Source organism: Podarcis filfolensis (genome assembly GCF_964270895.1).
Source record: "Podarcis filfolensis genome assembly, chromosome: 1".
NCBI lineage: Eukaryota > Metazoa > Chordata > Lepidosauria > Squamata > Lacertidae > Podarcis > Podarcis filfolensis.
Genome location: NC_139604.1, coordinates 12,892,323 through 12,911,104, shown reverse-complemented (window position 1 = coordinate 12,911,104; position 18,782 = coordinate 12,892,323). Strand labels below are relative to the sequence as shown.

Here is an 18,782-nt window from a genome sequence, read left to right as displayed (position 1 = left end):
CTTTTGTGTGAATTGTTGTATGTATAGAGTTCTAATTCATGTTTGTCTTTTGTATGTGTGCATTGTATGTATATAGTTCTAATTCATGTTTGTCTTTCCTATGTGTGCATATATAGTTCTATTTCATGTTTAATTGCCTTTTGTATGTGTGCACTGTTGTATGTATAGTTCTAATTCAATCCATGTTTAGTTGGTTTCTAAATAACTGTCGTCGTCCCCCCTCCCAAAAAAATGTTTTAGCTATTTCTATTTTACCTGTAAGCCGCCGTGAGTCCGTTTGGGAAAAAGGGCGGGGTACAAATAAAGTTATAATAATGATAATGACAACAACGCCCTGCTTGCGGGCTTCCCAGTGGTACCCAGCTGCTCTCAAAAGCTAATCATAACCTGTTACCATTAATTTCCCATTTTTTATGAGGCGTTACTGGTAGTGGTGTGGGGTCTCCTGGGTCCCGCAGCCCCAGGCCCCCTTTATGTGAGGCGGCCGCCGCCGAGCAGCCAAATTGTGACGCCGCCTGAGGGGGGAAAGCGCCGCCGGAGAAGGCGACGGAGAAGGCGGCAGCAAAGCCGGGGCTGCCGGCGGGCGCGTCCTCCCCAACCGGAGGGAGATGAGAAAGAACCAAGGCCACCACCTGCCATCGTAGCCGCCGCCGCCATGCGGAGCCTCTTCGGCCGCAAGGCAGCCGAGCCTCCGAGCCGGGGCGCCCCGGCCGACGACACCCCGCCGCCGCTCAGCTCCGCCCCCCGCGCGAGCGTCACCTCCACCGGCGGCGCCGAAGCCTCGCCCTCCGCCGTCGCGCCCCGCTCCTCCTTGTCGACGATCCTCCGCCTGCGAGGCCTCGGCCTCGGCCAGAACGATAGCGTCGGCGCCGAAGGAGGCCCCTCGGCCGAAAAGTTCAAGGGGGAAAGGGCCCGCTCCCTCCTCATGGTACTACTCAGGGAAGAAGTGCCCCTGAGCGTGTGCAGAGCGCAGTGTCCTCAAAGAAGTCAGGGCGCCATTTCATGGGCTTGAGGCCAGAGAGGATGGGGGCAGACTTCCCTCGTCGCCCTCCTCCTCCTCAGAGACATTTTGCCACCTGAGGCAGAGCCCAAAATGGCGCCCGCCCTCCTACCTGGGGAAGAGGCATGAGGGGAAATGTGCTTCAGGAACCCAGGAAGTGGGGGGATAAAGATTTGCTAGTCCTGCCTTGTGAGGTGGGCGCCTCACCTCACGGGCGAGCCAGCTCTGCGTTTTCAAAGGGAGTTGGGAAGAGAAACATGGCTCCATACCTGCTTTTGGGGATGCTGGGTTTGGCCCCTGGCCAGCATCCTGCCCATCCTTTCGTGGCTCTGCTGATGCTGACGTTTCCGCCTTACGGTCTTCTCCAGGCCTCCCGAAACGCAGATGCAACTTTATTTCGAAATGTACCGCTCTCGTAAAGAAATGTTGACGCGTGCTCGCCGTTCCTACAGAAAAGAGCCCCTTTCTCTACATCAAATCGCGCGCATAGAGACCATAGACCAGAGCGCTCACATCTTCCAATACATGTGTTCGCTGGTTTTGTGGAAGGGGGTGCAAGGGAGAGAAACTTGGCACCCCTCGACTCCACAAGCTTGGGTGATGCTATAAGAAAGGGGCTCTTTACGTGTGTAGGCTTTGTATGTGCAACTGGCGCATGGAAGAGCCTACACCCGTCCGTGTGTAGAGGTCGATTCGCACCCATGTGCTGAGGTTACGGGGTGGGCCAGTGTGCAGGTACCTGCTCCCTTCTCAAATCCAAGCAACATAATTTTGAAGGTGTGGATGGGGCTTTTGAGAAGCAGAACTTCCATAGTCCAGCATTCCACCCTTTTTGCATCTCGGCTATGCCTGTGCTAGAATGCTGGCTTCTATTATGACGTAAACTCATTTTGTCTGTCTGGTGCAAAAGTGCCCGCTTTTTAGACGTTTCTTCTAAACAGTGTGCTGTGGTACATGCCAAATCCCAGATTTTTGAGTGGCTTGGAAGTACCTTGATTATCATCAAATCCCCCAAGCAAATGTCCTGCCTTCAATTTTTTTCCTTTGATGGAGCCCAGCCTCTGCTTTGGGCGCTGTTTGTGCCTAATTTCAGCTTCCTAGCTAGTACTAGAATAACAATCATGTTGGGATAAATGTCACTCCTCTTCCCAGTTAAATCTATATTTGGACATCGGAATTTACACTCTGTTCAGAAGATGGAGGCCTTGCCTATAAGACCTGTGATCTTGAGTGTGTCGCCCCAGAACTACGAGGTCCAGATTGTGAGCCCTAATATTTACTTTGCTTTAAGAACTACTATTAAAGCCCCTGTTGCATACATTCTAAGTCAAAAGGTGTGAGAAGTTTGTTGAGCAATGGAAAGATTCCACTCCCAACACATTTTAGTTCCTTTATGTCAGTTCATCCACATACCCCTTCTGGATGTCCTGTCGGCCCACCTGCTAGATTAATGTGACTCAAATTTTGGGAGTCAGTGTCTTTGGCCATACTGCAGGCGTTCAATTTAGTGTGTCATATCCGAAACCAGGCGAAATGAGTTACATGCCATGTAGATCAAATGTTCTAATTATGTGCAAAGCTAAGTTGCTTCAGGTTGCAGTATCTACTATTTTTAGTTAATTTCAGAACCTAATTTTCCATTTTTTTATAGATGTTAATGAGAAATCAGAAGGCATCTGAAGAATCAACAGTTAATCAGTACCTTGATGTACATAATTTAATTCCTTGTGGTGATGTGGTACGTAGATTAAGTATGTTCACATTATTATTTTTCCATAGAATTTTCCTTTTTACAGGAGATACTTTACCTGTTAGTTACTATGAGACTGCAAATAAGTTTTGATGACTAAGCTAGGGAATGAGATTTTCTTTGAGAAGTTGCCTTATTTTCTCCTTTCATTAGACTGTTAATACCTTCTTACAAATACTAATAGCCTGGTCTCAGATACATTGGGTTAGCATACAGTATATGCCTGTGATGCAGTTATAAAGGCACTGGTGTAACTTTGTAGTGCCTCATTGTGATTCTCATAGTGTTAACCTAGCACAGAGCTTCAAGTCTTGGGCTGGAAATTGTATGAACAAGTAAACAACATGGGTAACACAAGCAAGTACATTTTTCTTCTGCTTCTTGGAACCTAAAAAGAACTTAGCCACATTTGGTGTTGTTTAAAAAAGTAAAAACTGATGTACAGCACCACCTCATGCTACAACTGACATTAGAAAAAGGCTTCCATTGGTCTCATGAAAAATCACCTCCATTTCATGGCTGCATTTGTTCTTACGAAATTTTTTTTGCAACTCCCCCATTTACATATGTTCGGTATGTGTGCAACTGTGCACACGGGCATATTTGTGACCGTAAAACATCACAAAAAGGGGCAGAACAGGGTGTTTGTGGGGTTTTTTTCTGTGGTGTTTCAAATATACGGTACATGATTTCACTGATGTATGCGGTGTCTCAGAATGTAAATGGTGGGGGATGCCTGAAAAGAAGGCAAGAGTATTGAGATGTGGCACAGACCAGTATCTCAAATTAAGAAGGAGATGACGGTTGAATAAAACCACCTAATGTGAAGGACCATCCTGCTTATTCTCTGTTAAGGGTGGAAGTACGTACGGATATCAAGAAAAATGTAGATACACCAAATTTCAATATGAATTGCAGTTCTAAATGAGGTCTGACGTACCTGAAAATTCCATAAATCCCAAGGCTGAAATCTTATGCTTACTTAGCAGAGAGTAAGTCCTCCTGAACACAGTGGTACATACTTCCAAGTAAATATGCAGAGGAGCATGCTGCTATCTTGTCATCATGTTGGAACATAAATCAGTGAGCTTATCACATACACCCAATGCACAGAACACTGAAGCATTTGATTTCAGGGGGGAAATAGTAGAGCATTCCAGGATTTTGCCCTGTACCTTAAAGCTTGTGTGTAACTGCAATGTGCTTTTTATAAGTTGTGGTTATAATAAAGTTAATTTAGTCATAATATAACATTTCATATTCTAATAGAATGGCTTGTTGGCAGTTAGTGTGAAGCAGTGCAAAGATTTCACCCCCAAATGTATCCTTTTTCTGTTCTATTAACCCTGCAGTGGGAAGCATCTGGTAAGCCTATTTAGATCTTTGATGATCTCTGGTGAGCTAGGGACAAAGGTGAAAGCTGTATCCTAGTTCTGCTGGATCTCTCAGCAGCCTTTAATACCATCGACCACGACATCCTTCTGGACTGTCTACAGGAGCTGGGGGCACTGTTATACAGTGGTTCCGCTCCTTCCTCCTGGGCTGTGTTCAGAAAGTGGTGTTGGGGGATGAGTGTTCAGACCCCTGGGCTCTCACTTGTGGGGTGCCTCAGGGTTCCTTCCTCTACCCCATGCTTTTTAACATCTACATGAAGCCATTGGGAGAGATCATCAGGGGTTTGGGGCTGGGTGTTCATCAGTATGCGGATGATACCCAGCTCTACCTCTCTTTTAAATCAGAACCAGTGAAGGTGGTGAAGGTCCTGTGTGAGTGTCTGGAGGCAGTTGGAGGATGGATGGCAGCTAACAGATTGAGGTTGAATCCTGACAAGACAGAAGTACTGTTTTGGGGGGACAGGGCAGGTGGATATGGAGGACTCCCTAGTCCTGAATGGGGTAACTGTGCCCCTGAAGGACCAGGTGTGTAGCCTGGGAGTCACTATGGACTCGCAGCTGTCCATGGAGGTGCAGGTCAATTCTGTGTCCAGGGCAGCTATCTACCAGCTCCATCTGGTACGCAGGCTGAGACCCTATCTGCCCATGGACTATCTTGCCAGAGTGGTGCATGCTCTTTTTATCTCCCGCTTGGGCTACTACAATGCGCTCTATGTGGGGCTACCTTTGAAGGTGACTCGGAAACTACAACTAATCCAGAATGCGGCAGCTAGACTGGTGACTGGGAGTGGCCGCCAAGACCATATAACACTGGTCCTGAAAGACCTACATTGGCTCCCAGTATGTTTCCAGGCACAATTCAAAGTGTTGGTGCTGACCTTTAAAGCCCTAAACGGCCTCAGCCCAAGTGTACTTGAAGGAGCGTCTCCACCCCCATCGTTCTGCCTGGACACTGAGGTCCAGTGCCGAGGGCCTTCTGGCGGTTCCCTCTCTGCGAGAAGCCAAGTTACAGGGAACCAGGCAGAGGGCCTTCTTGGTAATGGCGCCCACCCTGTGGAATACCCTCCCACTGGATGTCAAATAAATAAACAACTACCTGACTTTTAGAAGACATGTGAAGGCAGCCCTGTTTAGGGAAGCTTTTAATATTTGATGAATTATTGTATTTTAATATTTTGCTGGAAGCCACCCAGAGTGGTTGGGGAAACCCAGCCAGATCGGTGGGGTATTGATGATAATAGTAATAATAATAATATTAATAATAATAATATAAATCAGGGAAATAATGCATAGGAAATTGCTCCCACAGCACCACTGCTCCAGTCAAATTTGGAGCCCCCATAGATACAAACACTGGGAAATCTGAACATGGATCTCTATATGTTACCTGCTTTAGCCTTTATTCCCATTGCTGTCAATGAGACTTGTAAATACAAGCTGCTAACTAGATGTTGTAACTTGCTGCTCATAATTTTCTTTAGCACTATTACTCAATGCACTTCTTCCTTTTATGGTCACTTGCCCACCAGAAAGATTTGTGCTTTCTTAACATGAGATTCTTTCAGTTGATGTTAAACATGACACCTACTTACTGATTCGCATTAGCATTGATAAAATCATGAAATGCACAAATCCCCAAGTCTTCCGACCAAGCAAGAAGCAAATTCCGATTAATTTCGGAGACGTGAGATATTTTTCTCTGAAGGTATGTTTCTGCTATTCTTGTCCTTCAATCTTCTTAAAGCTACCTGTCTGAGAATCTTAGTAGCTTTTATTGATAGAACTGCTGTGATGTCAGAGAGATCATAAGTGTGGGGAAGTGGCAGAGGACAGGATTCTTGTGCTTTTATTCAGGGCTGGCCCAAGACGTTTTGGCAACTGAGGCAAACCACAAAATGACGCCTCCCCACCCACCAGGGAAGAAAGGGGGAGTGGAGGTTTACATCAGGAATTGGCGGGCTAAAGTTCTACATTGGGAACAAGGGGGGGGGGAGCAAAGATCTGCTCTGGGGACAAGCGGGAAGAGCAGCGGTAGCAACAGAAGGCCATGCATTCCTTTTAGGCCACAGTGTTCCATGCGATGGTCACCTCCAGGCTTTACTACTGTAATTCGCTCTACACAGGGCTGCCCTTGAAGCTGTCCCAGAAACTCCAGCGGGTGCAGAATGCTGCAGGGAGGCTCCTCACGGGGTCTCTGCCATGGGAGCATATTCACCCAGTGCTTTTGCAGCTGCACTGGCTCCTGGTGGAGTACAGGGTCAGATTTAAGGTGCTGGTTTTGACCTTTAAAGCCCTTCACGGCCTGGGACCCTCGTAACTACGGGACCGCCTCTCCCAGTACACCCCACGGAGAGCCTCAAGGTCCATAAATAGCAACACCCTAGTGGTCCCGGGCCCTAAGGAAGTTAGATTAGCTTCAACCAGAGCCAGGGCCTTTTCAACACTGGCTCCGGCCTGGTGGAACGCTCTGCCTCATGAGACCAGGGCCCTGCAGGATCTGATTTCTTTCCGCAGGGCCTGTAAGACAGAGTTGTTCCGCCTGGCCTTTGGCTTGGAGCCAGTTTGATTCCCTCCCCCTCTTTCTTTTTTCTTTCTCCTTTCTCCTCCTGCGATGAGGCTGCATTTTAATATTTTAATGTTTCAATAGTTTAATGTATTTTAATGTTGTTTTTAAGTTGTATTCATTCAACTTGTTTTTATTATTGCTTGTTAGCCACCCTGAGCCTGGTCTTGGCTGCGGAGGGCGGGGAATAAATTAATAATAATAATAATAATAATAATAATAATAATAATAATAATAATAATATAGGCAAGATCTGCTGCCCTGCAGATCCTGCTACCAGAGGTGGTTGTTTCACCCTGCCTGATGGATGGGTCAGCCCTGCTTTATTAGTTGTGCAGAAAAGGGAGTTCCAGGAGGTGTGCCTTGCATAAGAAACTCCACCTGCTGAAGTACCTTCTGCACAGCTATTAAAGGTATAGGGACCCTGTGCTCTTCTCTTGGCCACTCCATAGGGGAAGCTTGGAAGCTTAAGTAGATAATCTTGTTTGTTTTATTTCACAACATAAATAGGATGGGACTGAAAAGATGGGGTAGGGCCCTGGCATGCGAATTTTTGGACTTGGCTGTCCAGGTCAGCCAGAATTTGTGGACTCCTGTTTTTATTCTGGAGGTGGTTCCTGTGATACCTGTACTACGAAGGCTGTTGCAAATAGGTTACATTTCCTGTAGCTTCTTTTAGGAATAAATTGTACTCAAGTTAATATGTTTACCCCATGTTTTGTTTTTCAGGTTCCAAAGCAGAGAAGTGATCCTAGGAATAGGATTACTTTAGAGCTGGTGGGCTTTGATGGTCCAAAAGACTTTCCAAGGCTCTATGGGAATGCAAACATGCATCTTTATGAAGTCATTCGAGTGAGTATAACAAAAAGAGATTCTCTTATATGTGGATTATACAGGTTATGCTTTGAAACAGAGGACCTTAAATACGTATGAAATATTAATTCCTGTTGTAAAAATATTAATCTCTGCTAGGTGTTTTACATAATCAGAATTGATAAGTTATGTAACACTCTGTCAGCAGAAGCCCATGCAAGGATGTCTGCTTGCACAACAGTGCACTCCCCAAAGAAGATTGGTTGGGTAGGTGGGTCTGGAGAACCTCTGGAACAATGCACAGGGTGAGGAGAGCAGGCATTGTTCAGTCTGGCAAGCCAAAATGCTTACAATGATGGAACCATCAGAAGAGTGTGACTTTTGGAGACTTAATATTGCCTCCAAATTGAGGAGTGGTACACCTCTGAATAAGGCATGCTTGGTACAAGTAATAGGCGAAGGCTTAACACTAGAAGACCACTTTTGAAAACCGAAGGCTAATTTTGGTCTGATCCAGCTAGGCTCTTCTTTATACACTTAACAAGCAGATAGCTCACTCATGGTTGTGCATATGCACCAGTTTGTGGAAATCAACCATTTGTGTGTCTTGTCATTTAGTCGTGTCCGACTCTTTGTGACCCCCTGGACCAGAGCACGCCAGGCATTCCTGTCTTCCACTGCCTCCCGCAGTTTGGTCAAACTCATGTTGGTAGCTTCGAGAACACTGTCCAACCATTATGTGTATCTGAGTTACAAATGTGGATTCATAATCAGAATATCCAGAATTACACCTGGCAATTGCACTCTTTTCTAAACCTGTGGCCTTTCATTTGGAAAGATTTGTTTCCCGAAGGCCTTTAGGGAGGTATTCTTATATGCAACAGCCGCAGCTCGGACTTTGGTGGCAAAGGGGTGGAAGGAACAAGAAGCCACGACAATCACAGACTGGCATTACAAGCTACAAGAATTTGCTGAAATGGCACAGTTAACAAATACCCTGAGAGGCAATTCAAATCAAAAAATTATGGAAAAGTGGGATAGATATAAAACATATGTTCAAAAATACAGTAAAGGTTTGCTCTCTATGCTAGCATTTGATTGACGTTGGAGTGAGACTGAGTTGAGAAAAAAGACTAAGAACACATAATGATATAGGAATGTATTAGATAAAATGTAAAGAAATATACAATAATAAGAGTACATTCATTTGTAAAAAAAGGAATATACAATGGGATAGACAGGAAGGCTAGTGTGTTGGTATGTATATGATTTGGGGGGGGAATGCTTTTGTTTTTTCTCTTGGTTCTTTTTTTTGTTTGTTTGTTTCATTTTCTTTCTAGGTATATAAAATTTGTATATAATTTTTGTATGCATGTTGGAAATTATAGTAAGTCCTGTAATGTAATACGACAACGTTTACCAATGTAGTATAAGAATGTTAACAAATAAATAAAATGCAAATTCAAAAAAAAATATGGAAAGATTTGTTTCATGGTCTTTATGTAGTGAACAGTAGAGAAGCTCTCGAATTGTTTGTATTCTTCTCTCCCAATCAGAAACAGTCCTTCATTGAAACATGTGCTTTTAGAATCAGAAATATGGTAAGACATTTTTGTTAATTGCATATTGCACAATGGTTGTAAAAAAACCCACACAACCTATCTTAAGTGCCTCGTCTAATTTGAACTGCAGCTTTGTAATTGAGGGAAAGCTTCAAATCTTTGCACTGTGCATATGTGAGAGGGAAAGAGAGAGACTACAGTGGTACCTCGGGTTACATACGCTTCAGGTTACGTACACTTCAGGTTACACACTCTGCTAACCCAGAAACTTTGCTTCAGGATAAGAACAGAAATCGGGCTCCGGCAGCGTGGCAGCAGTAGGAGGCCCCATTAGCTAAAGTGGTGCATCAGGTTAAGAACAGTTTCAGGTTAAGAACGGACCTCCGGAAGGAATTAAGTACTTAACCCGAGGTACCACTGTATTGATTAGAGCTGCTGTTTATAAATCTGGATAATTGAAAGCGAAGCCTCAGGGTTTCTGCTGGTTGTGTTTCAAACCACTCTGGATTACTTGCTGCCAGTCAGTGTAGTAGACAATACTGAGCTAGATGGATCAATGGTCTGACTCAGTATGAGTCATCTTCCTATGTTCTTGTGACCTAGTAAATTTCTGGCCCAAGGGAATAAACTCTTCTGTAGGCCTTTTTTCTCTGTAAACACATGATTAGAAGCTTTGTGTTTATAAGCAGAGGAGGTTACAGTGGTACCTCGGGTTAAGTACTTAATTCATTCCAGAGCACAATTTCTGTTCTCATCCTGAAGCAAAGTTCTTAAGCTGAAGCAATATTTCTGGGTTAGCGGAGTCTGTAACCTGAAGCGTATGTAACACGAGGTACCACTGTATTGGCAATGGATTTTTGTGCTTATCTTGCTTTTATTGGTGTGTGCATAATTGTAAACAGCAGCACAGGAACTCACAGAGACAGCAAGAAAATGAAGAATACTATTATAGTCACAGCCTTGTTTTTTACTGCGTATGTATTTTAAAAGGAGTAATGTCACAATCTGTTGTTCAATATTTTTAAACCACGTTGTTGAACACTTACATTTTAGAGGTTAGCTTTCTGTGGGCTGTGCGCAGTATTTCACCTTTCAGAAATTCCCATCTATCTTGGACTCCCTTCTCTTTGAGTATTTCTGACACTGAGATCTCACCCAGTAGTTCCTTAAGCTTTTTGAAATCAGCCTTTGTTCAGAGTGCATATCCAACTACTCTCAGCCTTCCCTTGTCTGTGTATAATGAAATCCAAGAAGATATGATCACTTCCTCCCAAAGTTCCCAGCACTTCCACTTCACTGATCAGTTCCTCCCTGTTGGTGGGGACCAAGTCCAGGATAAGATGATCCCCTTGTTGTTTCTTCCACCTTTCCTTCCTTGGGTGCTTATGCAAAAGTTTCCAAAACAACATTAATGCAGCTTCTTTCTTTGGGTCCTGGCTATAAGGATGCGGAACTGAGCTTGTTATTACTATTTCTGCAAAGTTTTCCTTTTTGTTTAATTGCTGTTTCAGGAAAGGACTTGCCATGGATTTTTTAAAAAACTCAATAATTCTGTTCTTCTTATACCTGTGATCGTTTGCCATAAAATAACTTTAAATTGAATTTGCAATGAGAATTGTTATGCTAAGAAGGGATTTTTATACCTACAGGTGTTCTGCACAGCAGAAGTGGAATATATGTTCTGCTATGGATGTCTTGGATATGGATATTCACATCAGGTCTTGTCTCTCTTTGCTGAAGTAGATGATTTGAATTTGAATCACAAGGCTGAAAGGGACTAGAATATCATGAAGCCTAGCACCCCTCCCATGTACTGTAAATTACTTTCCAGCCCACAGGTCAACTCACAGAATATTATTTGTAGTGTTTTATAGGCAGAGAGTGAGCAAACGAGATTCGCCATGCTAAAGATTGCCATTCCTTAAACAGTTCCAGATGGTTCAGTAGACATCCTAGGGAAGATTCCTCCTCAGTCTCATATTAATGAGTGAATTCAGGAAGCACCATCAGGTCTATGCTAGCCAACATTCTGCCTCTTAAAAATGTTTTCTAACCTAAACTGCCTGTGGCGATCACACAGGGCCCCCGGACGTTTGACGGTCTATTGACCCCGTGCCACCACTGTGATTGCTTTCTTCGCTGCCACCAACCCGTTTCTCCTCACGGGTAATCACGGAGTCCAGACAGTTGTTAACATTAACAAATAATCAAGTTTATTTATAGGCATGAACAAGCTTATGGTTTCAGTTAATTTTCCTTGGCAGTTTCTTAATCTTAGTTCCTTAACTGTCCTATGCGTTCCTAACAACTTCAAACTGATTATTCCAACTATCTATCTGACTCCATCTAACAATTCCTCTCACCCTTTCACCACACAACTCGACCAACCCACAGACTTAACCTCCCTCTTCCTTCTTCAACTCCCAACTCTCAACTGACTTCCACACAACTCCCCCTCTATCCCTAACTCTTCCTATCAGTATCCACTGGCCAATCACATCACACTCATTTTAACCCTTTTCTTATGATCCACCTAGGAGGCAAACGCCACACTGCCCAAGTTGTTTGTTTGCTTATTTTAAACAAACTTCTGATTGTGTATTACAAAATGAGGCAAGGAGACCTAGCAGTGCAGTATAATTTTACTGTACAGAACAGAGATGAAAATGAGACCTGTTTTTCAACAATAAAAGGTCCTATCAAGGTGGGACTAATTCATTCCCAACTAGTCACAAACTGGAAAAGCAAAATGAATAGTGTACACAGACACTTAAAGGGGGGGTGATTTCTTTCTCTAATGAGCTAATCATGCCCAGACTGGATGGATGAATGATGGCATTTGGGGTACAGCCGGTGTATATTTATTGAGAAGTCAGTGGTCCTCATGCATGCATGTCTTTTGCAGCATCTATACGACGCCATTGACATCAAAATGACAGTCCATTTAATCTGGGTTGAGCCTTTCTGGAGGAAATACGATAAGGTTTTTAGTTTAATCCACCCAGTTTGCCATTTACCCTGTTGCAATCTCTCAGTGACATGTTTCCCATTTAAGCCCCTATCTGGACGCCACTCTTGCTTTTTGAGACAGAACTTTCAGCTCCTTTCAAGCCTCTGCTGAAATCTACGTCTACTCTTCCCCGCTTGCCATTATTTCTGTCTCCCATAGAGACAGCCAGATAATAACCCATGAAAAGGGTCTACAATTCCATAACAGCTCCCTGTGAGTAGGAACAGAATTGCAAGAATACTTCAGACAATGAGTAGCTATAGAAACTTTGCCTGTCTCCCATTCATAATCAGGGGGTAGAGAGACTATTGGAGGTCATGGAACATAATCTGAAGTACCACTTTATGCTAGGTTTTATTAGCTATCTCAGCATTCATCCTTATTGATTGCCATAAATGGCTTTGTTTTGCAGCTAAAACTGCCAGGTGCGGATCCTGCGAAGGCTGTGGCATATTCCATGTTTCTGCGGGTTCCCCCTCCTGAAGACAGAAGAGACAAAATAAGGCAACAATTCTTGACATCTAACTAGATTTGTTTCAATATGTAATGGACTCTGTTTTATAATGCTATGCATACAGGCAGTCATATGTTTTAGAATCAGACCCACATGGTGATATCTAATGTTAGCCGTACTCAGAGTAGACCCATTGATTTAAGACCACTGATTTCAATGTGCCTACTTTGAACATTACTTAGCTGGATATCACCCATAGGGTTTTAGATGTATGCAGATATGAGGGTCTGTTTACATCTTACGGTGGAAATGAGTTCCCATTTCAAATTATGGGATTCCAATGGGATGTATCCAGCTAAGTCATACATTGAAATCAGTGGATCTACTTTGAGAATGACTTGGTCAGATACAGCACAATAAATTTTCTGTCTCACACACTCTCCTTTCATTAGGTATATGTGAAAACTTGGGAGGGTGCAGTTCTTGGGCGAAACCCTAGCAGCACTAGGCAATCCCAAAGTCTATGTGAAACAAGGGTTTACCTGAATGTTGCCACGGAAATTTCTGATGTATTCTGGCTTTGTCTATCATAAAATCTTAACTCTAGAACACTTACCTTACGTCTGAAAACTACCAGATTACTACACCAAACCAGGATAATCTGCTCCACAGGTGGGGCAAGGCTGCTGGTGTATTTTGCCCACAGAGGCTTCCCCTGTGCCCCACTTTTCTTCTTCCCAGCTCCCTCCCCTCTCTTACCTCTGGCTGCTGTGTGTCTGTATCTGTGTGTGAAAGAGTGAAGGGGGACAGTGCATGTAAGTGCAAGCCCACTGCCCATTGCCAAATGCTGCCCTTAGCTCACCCCCGCTGCCTTCGCAAAACAATTTAAGCCCATAAGTTACAGCGCAGTGTGCAGCAGCGAAGCTTCAGAGACTCTTCCATGGGCGCTTCCAGGCTGTTGCTATTTTTGAGTGGTGTATCAGCAAAGGGCTTGTACACCTTTACCTTTTGCCCTGCTCTTTCCAGGGACAGGCCCACACTTTAAAACTCTGTGTCCAAGCGCTGTGTTTTTGTTTTTGCCCCAGAGCTTTCCCCCCAAGAGCTTCTCCCTGCTCTTTAAACTGAATTGGAGCAACAGTTTCCATGGATTGTTGTTTGCTCCGATTCAGCTTTAAAGAGGGGGTTTTCACAGGGAAAGATGGGGGGGGCACTTGGACATGGAACTTTGCAGTGGAGACTGTGCCTGGAAAGGTAAGTGTGGCTAAGGTTGTGCGATTAAAGCAGAGTTTGTTCTTGTTCAAAACAAACCTTCTCCCCAAAATCTGACTTTGTGATACGGATAAATGCAGTGGAAAGTGAGGATAACATTTGCTAGATGCGATGCCATATAACCTCACTACAGACAAATCAAAATGACTGCTCAGTAAAAAGCTGATGTTGTCTAGGCTCCTCACAGACTTTGTGCCAACAAATCACGATGAATACTCAATAAACAGGTAGACTGTGTATAAGTTCTGGTTTGTATGGTTCCAATTGGTGGCTGAGGGAATAGCCACATCCCAAGGATGCTACAAGGTTTTATATTTCACACAAGACTCCCCACTTGTGTCCAGTGAAAGAAACCTTTTTTTGAAAAGTCCTTACCTGGCTTCCTGTTTCAGCATTTGGCAGTGGCGCTTAATGGATAAAGTTTTGTTCGTCAGCAAAGAAATGAAATTCCTGTCTAACTTTAACATGCAGTCATGAGACATCAGACCTCCACAAATCTGGTAGTGTCAAAGGAGCAACTGCTCCCTGCCCTCCATGAGCCGTGCTGTACCCAGACTGTTGAGAATTGCAAAGATTCAGCCACACACCCGTGATCTCTGCAAATTGCAGAGCACTCAGGCCAAAAATTTCTTCTTGCCTGCTCCAAAGCTCGCCTTAGCATGAACCCTAATATGCTCCTTCGCTGAAACAAAAAGGATGTATATATAAACCCAAATAACCTTCCCTTCTCCTTAACATTTTTTACTTCTGTTTTTCCCAAAAAAAAAATTATTGGTTTTCACAACATTATAAACAAACAAACAGATAAGACAAACAAACATAAATCATAGCCTTATTGAAAATTATTAACATTGTTAAGTGACTTCCTCGCTTCCCCTTGGTTGAATTTCATTGCATATCCTTTTAACGGTTTTCCAAATCACAGTTCTTATAAAATTTAACTTAAACATTAACATCCTTAGATCTTCACATTATGAAATTAAACATATTAATTCATCACTTAACATAAATAAAATCCTAAGCCAATTAAGTATCTGCAAGCTGTTTTCAGTTAATTTGACTTAAGATATTTAACTAAGTAATCATTAAATTTAATCCACTCTTCCTGATACTCCTCCTCCTTCTGGTCGCGGACTAACATTTTTTACTTCTGAATCAAAATTGTATTAAAACTTATTTTTCTTGCAAATATATAGGGGACTTCAGCAACAATGGTGACCATCAGAGTAGCAGCCCATGTAGCAGGGTGAAGGTGGAGAATCTTTCCATTGTGATTATCTCCACAGGCAACATTTGAATGCCTTAGTTTTTCTTTTCTCTCCCCCCAGCAATGCCATCAAGCCACTGCGCCTGGATTACCCTGCATTCTTATCTCCAGACTTGAATGTTTCAGTGGCAAAGATTCATCTGGAGAAACCAAAACCTTCAGAGCACTACAAAAGCCTTCAGGAGGCTTTGCATCAGCCACCCCGAGAAAGGCAAGGACGTAGGCAACAGTTTTGTGTTTTTTTAAAAAGTATATATTAATGTATCTAACATTTGTTATACAGTGGGGGGGGAGGAGTATTTGATCCCCTGCTAAATTTGCCCGTTTGCCCTCTGACAAAGAAATGACCAGTCCATAATTTTAATGGTAGGTTTATTGTAGCTGTGAGAGACAGAATAACAACAGGAAAACCCCCAGAAACCCAGAAGACAAAAGTCAGAGATTGATGTGCATTATAATGAGTGAAATAAGTGGTCCCTCAGCACTACGTTCTGGAAATAGCCCTCCATGCAGGAGTGGAACGATCTTGGTATGGGTGCTGCCATCCGAGAAGCTGAACCCTGTTCATAATAATAATAATAATTTTTTTTTATATCCCGCCCTCCCCAGCAAAGACCAGGCTCAGGGCGGCTAACAACCAATAATAAAAACAAGTTGATTAAAATACAATTTTAAAAAGATTAAAATACGACATTAAAACATTAGGATGTAGCCTCTTCATAGGAGGAGAAAGGGGGGAAAAAGAGGGGGAGGGAATCAAACTGATTCTAAGCCGAAGGCCAGGTGGAACAACTCTGTCTTACAGGCCCTGCGGAAAGAGATCAGATCCCGCAGGGCCCTGGTCTCATGAGACAGAGCGTTCCACCAGGCCGGAGCCAGTGTTGAGAAGGCCCTGGCTCTGGTTGAGGCTAATCTAAATTCCTTAGGGCCTGGGACCTCTAGGGTGTTGCTATATATGGACCTTAAGGTCCTCCGTGGGGCATACCAGGTGAGGCGGTCCCAGTGGCGTAGCGTGGGGGGTGCAGGGGGGGCGGGCCGCACCGGGCGCAACATCTGGGGTTAGGGCAAATCCATGGGTTAGGGGGCGCAAATCCACGGGTTAGGGGGCGCAAATTACTTGCCTTGCCCCGGGTGCTGACAACCCACGCTACGCCACTGGGCGGTCCCGTAGGTACGAGGGTCCTAGGCCGTGAAGGGCTTTAAAGGTCAAAACCAGCACCTTGAACCTGACCCTGTACTCCACCGGGAGCCAGTGCAGCTGGAAAAGCACTGGGTGAATATGCTCCCATGGCAGAGACCCCGTGAGGAGCCTCGCTGCAGCATTCTGCACCCGCTGGAGTTTCTGGGACAGCTTCAAGGGCAGCCCCGCGTAGAGCGAATTACAGTAGTCAAGCCTGTAGGTGACCGTCGCATGGATCACTGTGGCCAGATCAGGGCGGAAAAGGTAAGCAAACCATGGTCAAAGGCAGCCAAGAGGCCTAGGAGAATTAATAAGCTTGCACTTAGGTCATCCTTTTTGGGCAGCCTGTGCAGTTTCTGTACCGAGGCAAGGCATTTTAAATTCGATTGAAATGGTTCCAGATAATTTCATGGAAAAGTGGCTGGCGGTGGCTGGGATTTCTGATCTGATATTATTGATCACAGCCTTTCTTTAATACATGGTAGGTTTATTTGTGAATAGCATCCTCTAACGTTTTTATCTATTATCATAGTTGGAAAATACTAAAGGACAGTTAATCTGAGGCTGCAAGCCTAGCCCCGGGACCAAACCCCATTAAATCCAGTAGAATTTAGACGTGGTTAGGAAATCGAGTAGAATTTAGACATGGTTGTAAATTACCAGCCGCCTTATCTATAAACAGTTAAGTAAGAGCAACCAAAAAATTGGCTTTAAAACAGATCTGTTCCAATAGCCTCAGTAGTATTGGTCTACTTTCCCTCCAGGTAATTAATAGCTTATTGCAAGATTGTGAAGTGAACTGGTAGTTGCAGTAGAGTTAAAGGGGGCTTAGTTTCAGCTATTTCAGTTTAACTTCACCATGGATTGTATAAACATGTAATGTCATTTTTTTTGTTATCTGATGGCAAAGAAATATGCATATTGGATATTTCAGTACTATTAAACTAATCCCCCCCTCTTGCTCTTTAGACTGGAGAAACTGAAAACTGAATATCGGAATCTAAAAACATGGCATGAAAAGGCAGATTATTTAGATCAACTGATCTTAAAAAAGGGACCAAAAGTAAAACCAGGCCAAACAAAGGTAAATTTCCTTTTCAAAGAAAGACAAATAATGTGCCGCTGACTAGGGGCAAAACCTCATGGGAACAGCAGTTGTTTATTTTTAATTTTTGTAAAAAGGGGAAGAATTATTATTTATTATGAAACCCAAAAGCAATTGCAGGCTGCTGAAATGGGAAGTGGAGGTCTTTTTTTAAAAAAAAGTATTAAAGGTTTTATTGAGTTACAAAAGAACATGCAGTGTCTCTGTTTCCCTTTCATAGAATCTTTTCTACAGATCAGTTATATTCGATGCGAGACACTAATGTTATAGATAGTATAAGGTTGGGGAAGAAGTTTGGTAGTTAGAGAAAAGGAAGGAAGGGTCGTTCAGCACTTTCTCCTGCTATTTGTTGACTCGGAGATCCTGCTCACCAGCTTTTCTCCTTGTGGGCGAATAGATACAGTACCTGAGAGGATGAGAAAAAAATAGAACAGCCCTGCCACATGTAGGCCTCCAGAAATCCCCTGTTAAAAGTACAGGAGCCCAGTCATCTTCTGCAGTCAGCCACCCTAATTAAGAGTCTCCTCCAAAGTGCTACTTCCCTTTCCCATTGCATTTTTATAGCTTCCTATCCAGGACGCGGGTGGCGCTGTGGGTAAAACCTCAGTGCCTAGGACTTGCTGATTGTAAGGTCGGCGGTTCGAATCCCCGTGGTGGGGTGAGCTCCTGTTGTTCGGTCCCAGCTCCTGCCCACCTAACAGTTCAAAAGCACCCTTAACTGCAAGTAGATAAATAGGTACCGCTTTATAGCGGGAAGGTAAACGGCGTTTCCGTGTGCGGCGCTGGTGCAGGCTCGCCAGAGCAGCTTCGTCACGCTGGCCACGTGACCGGGAAGTGTCTTCGGACAGCGCTGGCTCCTGGCCTCTTAAGCGAGATGAGCGCGCAACTCTAGAGCCAGACACGACTGGCCCGTACGGGCAGGGGTACCTTTACCTTTACCTTTATCCGGCACGACAAATCACAATTTGATTTAATTGTTAAGGCTGTTAAGTGGCAATCTTGGAAACAAGGCAGAATTCCGGTCCCAATGCTAATTATCACAGGAAGGAGAATGGTCTGTACTTGCAAGCGCTGTGTGCCTATTTCTAACTCCTCTCCCCTCCCTATCAGGTATCTCGCTTCAAGGAAGCTGTTGGGAAAATACAACGCCCTCAAGCATCTACAGTTTATACCTCCTCAGGTTTAGTGAACACTCAAATGTTTTCCTATTCATCTTGAGCGGAGACTAGAAGGGCCAGTGGGTTAATTTTCTAACCTTTACAGTGCAGCATATACAGTGGTACCTCGGGTTAAGTACTTAATTCGTTCCGGAGGTCCGTTCTTAACCTGAAACTGTTCTTAACCTGAAGCACCACTTTAGCTAATGGGGCCTCCCGCTGCTGCCGTGCCGCCGGAGCACAATTTCTGTTCTCATC

General features: G+C 44.0%; 1 protein-coding gene across 3 annotated transcripts in view; it reads left to right on the top strand.

The window, feature by feature from the left end:
* The first annotated feature begins 402 nt into the window (after positions 1 to 402).
* The window catches only part of C2CD6 (C2 calcium dependent domain containing 6), a 36,617-nt gene continuing 18,237 nt past the window's right edge, over positions 403 to 18,782 (top strand). The window contains exons 1-11 of one of the 3 annotated variants that reach the window (XM_083626192.1): positions 403 to 928; positions 2,652 to 2,738; positions 4,020 to 4,071; positions 5,710 to 5,849; positions 7,437 to 7,559; positions 9,077 to 9,121; positions 10,732 to 10,800; positions 12,505 to 12,596; positions 15,144 to 15,293; positions 17,232 to 17,346; positions 18,478 to 18,547. In XM_083626192.1, the coding sequence (XP_083482318.1) occupies positions 656 to 928; positions 2,652 to 2,738; positions 4,020 to 4,071; positions 5,710 to 5,849; positions 7,437 to 7,559; positions 9,077 to 9,121; positions 10,732 to 10,800; positions 12,505 to 12,596; positions 15,144 to 15,293; positions 17,232 to 17,346; positions 18,478 to 18,547 (1,216 nt within the window). In that variant the 5' untranslated portion in view covers positions 403 to 655. Of the gene's footprint in view, positions 929 to 2,651; positions 2,752 to 4,019; positions 4,072 to 5,709; positions 5,850 to 7,436; positions 7,560 to 9,076; positions 9,122 to 10,731; positions 10,801 to 12,504; positions 12,597 to 15,143; positions 15,294 to 17,231; positions 17,347 to 18,477; positions 18,548 to 18,782 lie in introns of all 3 variants that reach the window. The other 2 variants (XR_014551270.1, XM_083626193.1) reach the window with 2 other exon arrangements.